This window comes from Anas platyrhynchos, chromosome 5 (assembly GCF_047663525.1).
Source record: "Anas platyrhynchos isolate ZD024472 breed Pekin duck chromosome 5, IASCAAS_PekinDuck_T2T, whole genome shotgun sequence".
NCBI lineage: Eukaryota > Metazoa > Chordata > Aves > Anseriformes > Anatidae > Anas > Anas platyrhynchos.
The window spans coordinates 13,194,198-13,209,231 of NC_092591.1; the positions used below are offsets into that span (position 1 = coordinate 13,194,198).

A 15,034-nucleotide genomic window follows, 5' to 3' on the forward strand; every position below is an offset into this window, starting at 1 on the left:
TAAGTAAACTTCAAGTTGACAGTATCTTTCTAAGCAATCTGGAGTCCTTCTGGAAAAATCTTTCTGACAGTCTAATTCTATATATTAAATACTTGCTAGTAGTGGAGTCTGGGGAGTTAAAAATTTCACTACGTTCTGGCCGTACTACATATATTTATTGTGCTTTTTGAAAAAAGGAACAGCACCAGAAGAAAAAAATAATTTTTAAGATTTCTTCTTTCTCACATTTAATATTTTTGTCTGAAGCAAAATAAAATTGGAAATTCAGGAATGTATAGAAAGTATTGAAATATTAAGCTTTTCTGAGGATTCCTGTAGTTGAATAAGTACCTGGCATTTCATTTTCTTAACCTGCCTTAGGTTTTGAATTATGTTGGTACTAAATTATCTTTTTTAAATTATTATTTTAACCTGGGTATCTGAGGTTTTTTTTCCATTTCTTTATTCTGATGAGTAGAAAATTTATAGATACTGAGCTAAGCTCCTGCACTGAAGAGAAGCACTTACCAAAATATGCTTGCATCACTAGATGACAGTGCCTTGCAGTTCAGGTAGTGTGTGAGCTCTTTAGGGAGCCAGAAGGAAAATGCCACCTGGCTCTTGCAAGAGCCTGCACATAGATAAGAACTACTGCTGCTGCGCAGTAGCTGTGAACTCTGAAGCCTGCAGAAATAGCTGACCCCAGGTCCGGGATATGTGGTGAGAGGTATGTGTGCAAAAAAAGGTTGGGGAAGTGCAAGGTGACATGGGAGGGGGTCCTGGTTGAGGTCTGGGAGGTGTGAAGATACGATTCTGTTGCAAAAAGTGCAGAAGAGGCGTGGGATCACAATCCTGATTTGGAAATTCAGGGTCTGTGTTCATGTCTTGGAATCCCTGGAGCTGCTGATTTATCCCATGTTACCTCTTGCTGTTATAAGTCGTTGTGTTGTGTAAGAAAACTAAGTTTGGAAACTCCTGGTGTAAATGACTGCTTCAGACTGGTTTGCAGGCAATCATATATTGATATTTCAGCATCGACCTCCTAATGTTTTTATTGTTTTTAATTTTTCTAGATGGGCAGTTTCCTCTGTTATGACACGACAGAACCAGATTCCAACAGAAGATGGTTCCAGAGTTACATTGGCACTAATACCTCTATGGGACATGTGTAATCATACTAATGGACTGGTAAGGTTTTCTTCAGTGTTGCTGAAAGGCTTATGGCTTAAGTATTAAGCCGTTCAACCAGCAGCAAACAGTTTAATAACACTTTTCATTACACTTCTTAATACAGTTATTTCATCTTCCTGAATGGCCCTAGAAGACTAATAGCTGAAAGAAAGCTTTGTCAGTTTCTTAAATGTCTTATGGTAGCTTTTCAGTGACAATCTTCTTCATCTAAACAAAACTTTAGAAGTGATTGCATACTTGCATGCAGTTGTGTGTTGTGTGCATATAATTTAAAAGTTTTCAGCTACATGATACTTTTTTTTCCAGACAAGCTTGAATATTTCTATTTTTCTGACTTGAAGTTTTGTTTCTGACGGGTCTGACAAAGATTCACAATACAAGGTAGATCTGTACTGAGAATATGAAAGCAGACAATGATGGAGGTTTCCTCTTGTAGCTACCACTAGGGAAAGTGGTTAGAAATTTGCAACTAAGAAATACTGCCTGCTCTTCTAAGCATGCCCAAAGAGCCTTGTTATGGAGACAGCAATGACAAGAACAAAGCCTAGTTCAACAAAAACAGTACATCTGTTACTACATCAAAGAAACAAAATGCAAAAATACTACTTTAGGGCATATTAAACATTTAAAAGGTGACATATGTATATAGAAAGTCAGACCTGCTGACGTTTTGTCTTAAGTGAGCTAGTTCAGAGGATGAGGTCTTGATTTCATTAACAGGCTAGTTAACGTTGAAGTGAGGAAATAAAAACCTGCAAGAGGATGGTTTTTCAGTGTTATTTAGGCAGTGTCATGTATGCTTCAAAATTTATAGCCTCAAATTGTATTTCCAGTAGATAATATCGCTTACTGTAAACAGAGAATGTGGCTATACTATTTCAAGTAATCTGCTCCTTTTGTGGGACAGTTGACCTGAGTGTTAGCACAACTGAAAAGGGTAGATTTAGATTAGATATTCAGAAGAAATTCTTTTCTCATAAGGTGGTGAGGCACTGGCACAGGTTGCTCAGAGAAGCTGTGAATGCCCCATCCCTGGAAGTTTTTAAGACAAGGCTGGATGGACAGGGCTTTGGGCAGCGAGGTCTTGTGGGAGGTGTCCCTGCCCATGGCAGGGGGTTGGAACTGAATGGCCTTTCAACCCAATCCATTCTGTGACAACAGCATATGTTAGTATTGTTAGTATAGGAAAACTTACTTTAAATGAACAAAACATAAAACAAGTTGTTTTTCTCTTTACACTTACACTTAGATTTACACTTAGCTAATTTATTGTTACCATGACTGTACCAATAGCAGTAGCTAGGTTACAAAGTCGCATGTTTGGTTTATTTTTTCCCTTTGTATATTGTTCTTTAATGCTGATTCTTGCCTTTTACTATTTATTTTGCAATCTCAGCTTTGATTTCTTAACAAAACTTGTACAAGAGTCTCTGATACAAAGAAAATTGCTTAAAATTCAGAAATATATGTATCTCTGATATGTCTTAGCTGCAAGCATCAGTACTTCCTGTACCCTTTTCCTGCTGGGCTTCTCTTTCTGATGCTTTTGCAGAGACTTGCCTGTATTTATTAGACAACTCTTAATGAATGCCTTCAAAGTTGGGATTAAAGGGAAAGAGGAAGAGAATTAAGGTTCTGTGAGGGAAAAAATTAAGTAGCCCATATTAAAAGAGCATCTAGTTAAGTTGTTTTAATCATTCAAACTTCTATTTAAATTGATAAAGTAATTTTTATTTTTATTATGCTCTTTAACAATGGGTTTGATATGGAGCCAGCCTCTGGAGCCAAACCTGCTAGTGCAGTAGTATATCAGGGCTCTAAGCAATTTTTTATGCTTAAGTGTATCCTAAAGGAGGGGAGGGGGGGAGAGGAAGGAAGCTGAAATGATTTGTATGTATATACAAACTTTACTCATTTGTTTCATATTTCTACTCAAGCTACTTTGAAATGTCTGTAGGCTTAGGAAAGATAGACAACTGCAACATTAGCAGCTTTTCTCAGTCCGTTATCAAGCCTTTTTGTTGTCTGTTAATTTCATTGTATTATGAGAAATTTGGGGAAAAAAACTGCTAAGGTAACTGTAAGCTGTCTGTATCGTAGTTTATATTTTTAAGTAGTATTGTTACATAGTGGGATGAAGGTGGGTTCTGTGCTAATTGCAGCACATTCCTTCAAAATAAGTGAAGTAAACAGTTTTCCATTATATAAAAGTAAGAGATGTGAGATGGTGTTGATGTGCCACTGTCTAGTCTCTTCCAAATGTACAGAAATGTTTCCTGAGTCAATCAGCTACTACATATTCCACTTCTTGCTGTATTCCACAGGGCCCCTTTGCCCAAGCTAGATAATAAAATGCTCTTTGGGTTTTAACTGGAGCCAGGTCCATCCAGCTTTTTCTTCCTTCTGACAGTATTAATTAGATCAACCTACCTCTAAGAACTATATCAAAATGGTTGTCTTCATGCATTTCTCATTGTTATTCTTCAGTGGGATTGTATTTTGACAGTCAGAGGTTGATTACCAGTTCTGCCAGAGCTTTAAATAAGCTGCACTCTGCCTATTGGGCTGGGTCCATCCGTAATCACTGACCAAGCGGAGTACTGCATGCTTTATACACAACTTGCAATTCATGTATTGGTCTGCCTCAGAAATAAAACTGAAGGGATGTAATTTGTCAGCTATCATGTGGGAAGAGACGTAAACACCCTGTTAATTCTCTTACATGACTGCTATTAAAAGAAAGAAATATAAGTCTGGCATGACATTAAGCTTTATAGAAAAGCCTTTTAGAAGTGGTTTTTAAAACAAAAAACACATCCAAAAGATACAGAAGTTAAATAAGTCCCCCCAAAACTAGTGGTAGTCTAGTGAAGCATGCTTAAACTGACCAAATTCTTCTTTTAACATACTGTAATTCTTCCAACCCTTGAAATTCTCCTTCTACACAGTTATTTCAAGAGACTGGAAGGAAGTTCTTATGTTCAAAAGTATTTCATTGACTTTACACTAAGAAAAAATCAGGACAGGTCAAGTGCTGTCAAGTTTCCTTTTCTTTGAATGCAAGTTGCAGTCTTTGAGAAGGTGACTGCTTTTGAACTTGGAAGGTACGTTTTGAGGGCAAATCCTCTAGCAGTTGCAACCTGCAGGTCGAAGTTGGATAACCTCCTGAACGATGGGTCTTAATTAGGAATTGTTCAGTCCAGCATAACGAATGTGCAGGAATTTGTGTTGAAATGTTACAGTCTGTCTTTTGCAGTGGACCGTATTGCACGACTCTAATGTTCTCTTCTGATCTCAACATACCACAAATCCTTTTAATAGGTCTTAAGTGGTGGCATCTGCGTGCAGTGCAGTTGTGCAAGTGTCCCACAGGGCCAGGCTGCCCTAGCTTGTGGCTGCCATTTTGGATTTGCTGCATCTGAGATGAGTTCCCTGTGGTCACTTTGAAAGCATTGTTTTGGCTTACGAATGCATCTTTGATTATGCAAGCAGCGTAAAACTATTAATATGTAAACCATCAGCCGGGCTCTCAAAATAACCCACCGAGTTCTATCTTTGGGTAAACTACATCCAAGAATGGGAATTATAGCTAAACTCAGATGTAAGTCAGCTTACGAAGAAGTATGTTTTCATTTAGAAAAGCTGAGGGAGAATCTTTGGCTTCTTCTAGGTTTTCCTCAGACACAGCATATTTTTCAGTAAGCTAGCTCTGTAAAGGCTAAATCCAGAATACCTACCATGAAAGTTGTTTTCTGATTGTGCAGCAGCTGACATTCCATCCTGTGGTTGCATCTGTGTCTACGTCTTCGATAACAATAATCAGTAAAAAGTAAAAAATAAAAAGTATTATGTTTTTAGGATAGTCTTACTTGGTGGTGTAAACACTCAGGTTTTGGAGAAGTACAGGTTTAAGAAAATTTGTCCTCTTCCACTGCCTACTACCATCTAAAAATAAGTCCTTTTAGCATCTTAACAGTATTCCCTTTAGATAAAGGGGTCATTTGCAAATAAACTATAATTCTCTAAAATTGTACACCCTAAAGATCCACAGTTATCTAATCCATTTTTGTTGAGGGATCAAAAATGTGCTGGTAGTTGCAGGATAAAACACAGAATATATAACTGTCAGTGTCTTGCTCCTGTGGGCCCTTATGGGAGTGCCTGGAAGCTCAAGAACGTTATAACAAGCTTCTGGTTTTAACATGGGACTGTCTATGGAAGGTACTTTCATCAGAGCCTTCCATTTGCTTTGGGTAAGTTATTTCTTCCCTTAAACTTCTTTAATGCAGAGAATTTTAAAAAGGGGTTGCTCAGGAATCATAAAGCATTTATTACCAGGCGTTATATATTGGGTAGAGAAAGGAATGTATGCAATTGCTATTGTCAATATATATTTCCAATAGGACAATGTTTTATCAGTGCCAGGGGAGATGGTTTAAAAATGCTAAAGGTGCTTTTGTTGCTCTTTGCTTGGATAGATCACTACAGGCTACAATTTAGAAGATGACCGATGTGAATGTGTCGCGCTTCAAGATTTCAAGGCTGGAGAACAGGTAGTGTGAAAAGTTATCTGCATAATAGTTGCTTAATGAAGTTCTGTGCTGAAATGTGTTGGAAAGTGAGGGATACTTTGATAAAGGTAGCGTGTACCAATACTTACGTGGTAGATAGCTAATCTCAAAAAACTTTGATTTGCTGTAACAGTTTTGCTAATCTGCTACTAGGAATTGCACAAAAAAGGACACTTGGTAACTTCCTGCAAAACTGTAATAGAAGACTGGTGTGGATTAAGTCCTGCTACATTTGAATCTTATTATGATTGGCTAATTCCATGTGAAAATACTGCCAAACTAAATAAGTGCATGGTTTTCAAAATAAAATATTTTCTGTCACCGAGCAGACTCTGATTTTAAGAGGTTATTGAATCCTTATATTTTAGAGAACTACTTGAAATATTTATTCACTGCTAAATGCATATACACAGACATTGAGTTTGGTGTTCTAGCTAAGATTAATAAAAGGCTCATATCCAAAGGACCAAAGATAAATATACTTTTAGACATCACTTTCTCTGCATTAACAGATTGTAGAGTCTGTCTGAAAATTTAGTTGTTTTACATTTCTTGTTAGCCTTTATTTAAGAAGAGGTTAGATGCAGTATACTTGTCAGTCATTTTACTTATGTTGCCATTACCATGCTTAGTGAAAATGAGAAAGGGAGAAAAAATATAGTCCCTCCCTTGCATCTATGCATGAACACACACGTTTATCCTTTAAAAAAAAAAAAAAAAGGAGCAAGAGAGGGTCTCACAAGATATTCAAGATATTTGGAACAATCCGGATTCCACTATTCTGTTTAGAACTGCTAAGAAACAAGTACTGAATGTTAAAGCTAAATCTGTCAAGAGATGTGCTGAAGGTAGTGCTTCCAGGACTGTAGGAAATCTCTGATAGTTTTTCTGTGCTGTGTCAGCAGCCAGCATAAACTGTCAGTGTTGCTGCACTCTGTTTTTCCTACTGCTTCTGCAATGGCAGTCAACATGGTCGAAAAAAGACTCTTTTTCTCTGAAACATCCTAAAATGTTTTCCTGTGGAGTCTCTGAGGTACTACCTTTAATGTATTATTTTGCCAGTCTTATGCTTCATAATCTTCTGGTTTTCATTTTTCTTATGTATTGCTACCATCTTTTTGAAGAAAGATCTATCTGAATTTTTTTTAAGTATTGCTTTCCAGAGGTATATTTATCCTCATTGCTATGCTGTGGTTCACAGTGATTGTCTATTTTTTGTGTGGCTCTTAGAATTTGTTATGGTAGTCAAATATTTTCTGTTTTTTTTTTCCCGATACCAGTATGTTGAGTTAAAAGGGGTCCACGTTTTTTTTAGTAGTGATCCAATTTATAATTTTCCACAGCTGGCAATAGATGTGTTGTATAGCTGTTCTGGCTGCACTCTTCATTTCAATTATAGAGGCTTCCTCTATTTTCATTTTTGGTTTAGTGATTTTACTTTGCTATTTATCTTTTTTTTTTAAATTTCTGTGCCAACTTTAACTGTTATAAACATTGTTAAGGTGTGTTAATTATATAATGGTTTAGTCTTTTAATATACTATGAAGATATTACTTACAATTTCAGTAGGAAAAGTGAACTATCTCTGCTTTTACTGCTAAAAAGAAGACAGAAGTCCACAGAATCTATCAAATGCTGGCCTTGAATTCAGCCTAATGAACCTAATTCATTCTCATATGGCCTAATTTGCTTTCCTTTGTAAGAGAATACTGTCTGATATACATACGACAGTTTAATGTGAGATAGAGCACAGTAGTTTTAAACTGGACTCCTGAACTAATTGAGCTAGTGTTTCTTCTGATCATGCAACATTTCCTGTAATCTAATGGAGATTTGCACTGGCATTTCATCTCCTCTGGTTTTCCTATGCATTTTGTGGAAGGGCCTTGCTAACCTGACTTAGCCCCTACCTTAACATATGTAGGCAGGTCACTCATTCATTATCTGAGCGTTACCGTATAATGTTTACTATAATTAAATACAACGTTTAAGCATTTAGTGCTTAGGGCAAAGACTTCTAATCTAAAATTGAAAGCTAAGAAAGCAAATGGCATCACTAGTGTTGTTGAACCCTGAAGAGAACATCATCCTTTTCCTCTGTCAGCTAGCCAGGAATGGAAACTTTTCAGGTATCCAAAGCATTGCTAAATCCTAAAGTTAAGTACGGAGTTCTTTAAATGTTGAACTTTTTTTTCTGTTTGACATTTCCGTTATCAAACCATAGGCAAAAACATCCCCTTGATGCAGAAGAAAACTGTTACTACTCAGACCACTTGTTCTATGTGCATAATGAAATAGCCTAGCTCTGAGTGAAAAACTATGTGAGCCTGTAAGGCTGTGGATGTGCACTTTGTCTACACCAATAGCTGTAAAATTTATTTTAAACAAATTTATCGTTGTGGTTGCAATCAAAGATTATTAACTATCTATAGGTGTTTCAAGAAAACTGGTTATAGGCATAGGAAATGTATCCCAGTTGGGGATATCTTCACCACAGGTAACAAAAGGAAAAACTTAATTGAATTTTGCCCTTTTTAAGCACCAAAGTTAATCAGATACAAAAGCACCTGTAAGAAATGAGATTCTGCTTCTGCTATTCAGAGCTACCTGCTTTTTATTCGCTTTTGGTTAAACACTTTTTATAGGTTACATTTGGAAACTTATCTTTGTATATGAATTAAAGCACAAAAATAAATACTGGCTGAACACAGATCAGGTCTCTGTATGATATAGTTTGAAATATCCATATCTATTGGTAACATTAAAACCAAATCAAAGTTGTTCCATTCATTACTCTGTTGTGTGAGCATATGGGGAGGAAAAAATGTCCCCAGAAACACCAGTTCTTTTAATGGGTCTTCCTTGTCTCAAAATGCTTTTGGCCTTTAGAGGTGTAACATCTTTGAAAGCTTACTTCCAAATACAGGTATTTTATGAGACTGTGATGGAGAAGAAAAAAAAAAGCATTTCTGTTTTATGTATGGCATGAGAACCTTTTCTCTCCTTTCTCTCTGTTACATGGCTATGTTTGCATCTACCTCTAAAGTTTATTGCCACTCTGTACAGCATTTGAACCAATACCAGAAAACAAAGCACATTTCTTTATATAATCAAGTATACCTTGTACTCTGAAAAGTAACTCTTTCAGGAAATAACTTTCAAATTATGTCAGATTTGTGAGCTGATCTTAAGCTTTTTTTTCCTGTTCCTTCACTTCTCTTTTCATCCTTCTAGATTTACATTTTTTATGGCACTCGGTCAAACGCTGAATTTGTGATCCACAGTGGTTTTTTCTTTGATAATAATTCACATGACAGAGTGAAAATAAAGCTTGGCGTGAGTAAAAGTGACAGGCTGTATGCTATGAAGGCAGAGGTCTTAGCTCGTGCTGGTATCCCAACGTAAGTAAAACACAATGCAATGTTTTTTAAAAAACATTTATAATGTATATAGTGTCCAGTAGAGCATATGTAAAGCTGTTCTGTGTTAGTTTTCTTAGGTCTAATATTTATCCTGTTTGTATAACGAATTAAAGTTATTGTAATAATATTTACAGAAGTTCTGAGCTATATTATCATCAAATTTGGACCATATATAAGGGGAAAAAGTCTTTGCTTTAATAACTATTTGAACAAAAACAGAGCAAGGATTAATTTGAAGCAATCTGTGGTTTTTCTTTCTTTCCTATCCCTTGCAGACATACTACGATGCTCAGTATGTGAACCACAGCATTTTCCTTTAGTCTTTTCAGTCCAGAGGGTACTGTTAGGAGCAGCAGACGTGAAACATTGCATTTTCATGAATTTATTATGAAAGCCGTATAAAAATCATTGTAAGTGTAAAATTGTAGAGATAATTGTTCTTTCCAGATACAGGTTAGAAAAACGTTTATTCAGTTTAAACTAGTTGCTTTTGTAACACTTCATTTGTTGTATTCTTTAAGGTCTTTTGAAATAAGTTCAAAGGTATGACAATAGAACTTGCATTTACTCTTCGTGTTTGCTTGTTTCTTCTGTTAGTTCTAGTGTTTTTGCCTTGCACTCCACTGAGCCTCCAATCTCTGCCCAGCTTCTGGCTTTCCTTAGGGTGTTTTGTATGAGTGAAGGTAAGATATTTGATAAAGATAATCCAATTCATGTTTTGTGGCTTTGTTTTTTTGTTTTTTATTATGCAGGAAAGTAGTAAACGTTAATATAAAACATTAAGCTAGAAATTCAGATGGGAAATATGTTGGAATTTAGATTGCAGACAGGTCTGTAAGCTAGTGAGAAACCCAATCTTTGGCCATATGATATAAGGGAGTATTTTAGTAACATAGTCCTTTTTAGAACTCCTGAACAGGTGATCCAATTCTTATTTAATCTCCGAGGCTGTTGTGAACGAGTGACTTTTGTTTTAGAAATGGTTCGTGAAAGAAGGTCATATGATTTCTAGCGTGTTATTACACACTTAAGATCATAGCAGATTAGCCTTTACTACCAGAATAATTCAGGTATGGAATTGGAATGTTCTGTATTGTATGAGAAATACAGAAGAGATTTCAAAGCTGAGTGTTTAAAATATTTTTGGAAATTTATAATCCGAATTCAATTTATGTATTTACAAGTAGTCTTCATAACGTTTTTCTTACATTAGTGAGATTTATGGGAAGAATTTCATGGCAGTGAGGGAATTCTCTTGCAGGTAGGGATGCTGTGCAGATGATATGGATTTTAACACCAGTAGGAATATTGAAGTTGTTGTTTTCTGTGTGTGGTCTCTTCACTATCTTATATTTAAAAGACAAACAAACTTACCTTCTTGAGTGTCGTAATTTCGCTGCATAGTGGTGTCCATCTTTTAGATCATATTAAGAAATTCAAGTAAAGAAACTTTAAGATCTTGATGAAAGGGTTAAGATGGTGATGAAGGTGAATTTCCTCATGGAGGAGAAAATATAGCTGGTGGACATCTTAACTGCATTTCTCAGATATGATTGTGCTTATTCATATGTTTTAAATGCTGTATAATAAAACTAATAAGATTATTGGGAAACTCCGTGCAGTTATTCTGTTAGCAGAAAGTTACTGACTTGTTAATCCTCCTGTAAGCAAGTGGATATTTAAATACATAGCAATCTATACGGCAGACTTCAGTCATAATTCTGCTGTTTGTGATGCATTTTACTTGAGGTTTGCAATAGCTGTTTTGCAGGAGTGAAATTGGATAATTAAAAAATTAATAAAATTTGTGTAATTCACGGAGCTGATTAAGCATTTTCTACTCCATATGAGGGTTTTTAATGGATGCCTTTTGACCAGCTATAGGTAGCTTCTGCTGCTGAAACAGATTGCCAAAATGTTAGGAAAAAATAATTTCATTACTGTTTGTGTACTTTCTCTGCACTGTTACTTTTATTAACAAAATGTTCACTGAACTCTTTAAAGAGTTACTCCTATTTGTTTTATTTATTGGTTATTATACAAAACATCCTATCTCAGTGTCACAGAGTGACATTCTGTATAAGAAGCTAAAACACAGATCTTATTTCAGAGTGGAGGAGAGGGTCCTTTTTCTGCTTACCTCAAGACTTCTAATTGCCTGTGTGAGGAGAGTCCTAGAATTAATCAGCATATTTGGTAGTTCTTGTTTGAGGAAATTTGTTTCAAAGCTATACTATTGAAAATAAATCTTTCTACAATTTGTCAACCATCAAAGATTGTTTTTAACAGATTGGTTTTATGCTTATTGCAGAAGAGCTGAAGGAACATTTGATAGGTGAGCATGCCATTGATAAAATCTTCACTCTGGGAAACTCTGAGTTTCCCATTAGCTGGGACAATGAAGTTAAACTTTGGACATTCCTAGAAGCCAGAGCATCCCTTCTTTTGAAAACCTATAAAACAACTGTGGAGGTAAAATTATTATTATATATAATTTAAATGTCTGAAATGTTTTGTATTATGATTGTAAGAAAAGATACTTTGTCCCCATCTCCTCTTTACAAACTTTCATCTGAACAGTAGTACATAATTCATTTTGCACTTTTTAAAGTGTAGAAACATATTTGCATTATCTAAGGAAAATCAAATAAGATTGCAAAAAAGAAAATTTTGTTAATGTAATTTTGTTAATGTAATTTTTCTTTGATTCTCCAAATAAAGGCTACTTGCTTTTTCTCTGCAAGTAAAATGGGGAATCAGTTTCAACTTGTCTGTCAGTAGTATTCTCCAAACTGCAAAGAAGCGTGCTACTACTGTAAGCATATTTTAAGTGAACCTATGTTTTGTATGTTTGTGAAGTCTCCTGACTTGTTATGCAGGCTGACCTATGTGGAGAAACGTTTGGCTTCTGTATGGATTTGTGATAAAGTTCACTGGGACTCCATGCAGGCCCCCTCATTCGTATATGTCTGTTTGGATCAGCTTGAAGAAGCTACTGTCACTTACTGTTAAAGCATAGAGAGGAAAACTAAGGGATTTGCTGTTTTGTTGGTTGTTAGTAATAAAAACTTGCCTTTTCTTTTCTACCAGGATGATAAGTCTTTCTTGGAGACCCATGACCTTACTTCACATGCGATAATGGCTATCAAACTGCGCTTAGGTGAAAAAGAAATCTTGGAGAAAGCAGTAAAGAGTGCAGCTGCTAGCCGAGAGTACTATACCAAACAAATGGCAGATGGAGCTCCGCTTCCTAAATATGAAGAGAGCAACATTGCCTTGTTGGAGAACACTGTGGCAGACTCTAGACTCCCCATTGTCTTGAGAAACCTAGATGATGTGGAAGATCAAGGGGACTTAAAGATTGATGAAGCTATGGATGCGGAAGTCACAGAGAATGGGTTTGTAAATGGTGAAAACTCTCTATTTAATGGGACCAAATCAGAAAGTGAAAATCTAAATAAAGAGGAAAGCAACAGAGAGACTGAAGATGCCAAAGAATCTTCTTCAGAAAGTACTGATGAGGTTAAAGAATAGTCCTAAAATTTGACTTTCTTGTGAAATTAAATTAGCTGAAGTTTATGAACAGTGCATTTATGTTGGTGTGTTTCTTTGTTAACATTTCTCTTTCTGCAGAGAAAAATGTTTTTGCTGCTTTATATAAAAATGAATTTTTAAGTTATTTAAAAGATTTAGCATCCCTTTTCAATTAAGATTGCCATCTTGCTTTCAGGCAAAAACTGGGGAAAGAGGTGCCTTTGGAAGATTTTGCAGCCCTTTATTGAACCAAATGTATTTTCTTCCTGGGGAAGAATTAAGCTCTTCTATCTGCTGTGCTTTTGTTGTTCTGTCACTCTGACTACCGAAATTAAAAGCTTGCTCTGCCTCCTGCCAAGAAAAGCAGAAGGCAGGACTGACTCGGTATTGAGCATGAAGGTGGGAGAGCAGTACAGCAGAAAACTGGATAAGAGGATCAGAAACTTGGGAGACTGGAGGAAAGCCTGTTTAAAATCAGGTATGCCAGTCCAGAAAAAGGTAAGGTGGCAACCTTATGATTGGTAGTTATAAATGTTGACAAGAATCCAAATTGTATACACTTTGTGATCTCTGAAGATTTCAGTTTTCTTTGTCTCTTTTGTTTACTGTATAAGAATATCTCATCTTTCTTCTTCAGTCAGAGCTAGGCTGCTTCAATACAACATTCACCAACTTTTAAAGGCTGACTTTTTTTATTTCCAGGCGGTACCTTTTATTTACAAGGTTGGCAAGTGCTACTGGAGAGTTTGAAAGCAGATAGGCCAAGCCACAGCTTTAAACTGTACTGTTCGAAGTGAGGTTGCTTCCCAGCTTCTTCAGGTTTTCACAGTTAGCTAGGGATTTTCAAAGCTCCACTTTTGACTAAACCATTATTAAAAGGAAAATATGATTAATATTCCTGTCTGCTATTCCTTCATTTCTGTGTTGGACATAACATTGAATGTGACGTGGTTACCCAATCTTACTCAATCTTTTGCTTAAGATACTAATTGACACTGTTTTCTTGAAGGAAATGGCAGGTAGGCTAATGTATTTTTGGCCCGAGTCCAAACCAAAGCCAAGTCTGCAGTGTGCTTTGCCATTTAGATTGTGTCTCTGATGCACATTACTCGATACCTCCACAAGTTAATCAGGTCTACTTTGGTCACCCTCATACTATGTTATAACTTCTAGATGAAAACAGTACAATCCTACCACAGTGCAATATCAGAACCAGGATAATTCCAAGGCTTGACTTCGAAATTACCTGGGTACTGGGAGGAGTGGAGGGTGGAATATTTTTATTTTGTGAGTGAATGGAGAGGTATATAAAGTGATTTATTTCTTTCTCAATATTAAGGACATTGTCTTTTACCTTTTGTGTCCTTAAACTCAAGATAATGGAAAGAATGGACAAGCTTGGACAACTGTTGAAAGTTCAGCAAATGTTGCAACCTGTTCATCCAAGATCAGTTGCAGTGGAACGTCTTCTGGCATATTCATAATTTTATTAGATTTTGCTTCTTTTATACTGCAACTTGGAATATGTGTTTTTGCATATGTTTTTGGTGCAATGCACATAAGTAGTGACTTTCAGGTTGTAATAGCAGTTTTGGTGTTCAGCTAGGATCAGTCTGGGGAAAATAGAAAAAATAGTTTTTTAAAAAATATTTCACAGAATGGCATGTTGCCATTGCACCTTGGATATTGCTTCACCACTAACAAGATGCTGGACCAGTATTTTTGTAACTATATGCTGCCTTTGGTAGAATGTTATGAATTGTTGTCTTGACAGTTTAAATGTCATACAGAAGTCGTTACTTTTCAGTTTTTATTAGGACCAATATTCTATTTCTGCCAGCTACATTGCACAACATTGTAGTAGATACTATGATGAAATCCTGAATTTAGCCTTCCCTGAAAATAACTGTAATCCAGAATTTACATGCTTTGATTGAATCTGATACACTGTATTTTGTTCCTTTATTTGCTGATATCTATGGCTTAGCAAAGCCTGTGGTCACCACAGGACAGAATGTGTGGGTTTTCTTGAATAAAATATAGTTCTACGATGTCTTCCCTAGTGAGTGTATTATACAAACAATCTCTACCTGCTGCTGACTGCTGTATGTTTCTGGGTGTGGGGAGAGAAATATCTGTGCAGGTGCACAGATGAAGGTTAAAGGAAAAATATCTGACCAAAAAAAAAAAAAAGATTCTACTAAGCAGAAAGAGAGAAACTGGTCTATTAAGCACAGAGTCGAATTCTTACTCTTCGTATGTTAGTGTTATTTAGCAAAATGTTGCACACAATAAAAATAGTGAGTAATCTAATTTTGTAATTTGCATTTTTCCTCT

The 15,034-nt window shown here is 36.0% G+C and overlaps 1 protein-coding gene across 2 annotated transcripts in view; it reads left to right on the plus strand.

Annotated features, from left to right (window-relative positions):
- SETD3 (SET domain containing 3, actin N3(tau)-histidine methyltransferase) overlaps positions 1–14,748 on the plus strand; it is a 57,578-nt gene extending 42,830 nt beyond the window's left edge. For both annotated transcript variants that reach the window (XM_027457591.3, XM_072038308.1), the window contains 6 exons: positions 1,053–1,167; positions 5,649–5,723; positions 8,976–9,142; positions 9,761–9,846; positions 11,475–11,635; positions 12,254–14,748. In XM_027457591.3, the coding sequence (XP_027313392.1) occupies positions 1,053–1,167; positions 5,649–5,723; positions 8,976–9,142; positions 9,761–9,846; positions 11,475–11,635; positions 12,254–12,697 (1,048 nt within the window). In that variant the 3' untranslated portion in view covers positions 12,698–14,748. The remainder of the gene's footprint in view (positions 1–1,052; positions 1,168–5,648; positions 5,724–8,975; positions 9,143–9,760; positions 9,847–11,474; positions 11,636–12,253) is intronic.
- The last annotated feature ends 286 nt before the right edge of the window (positions 14,749–15,034 follow it).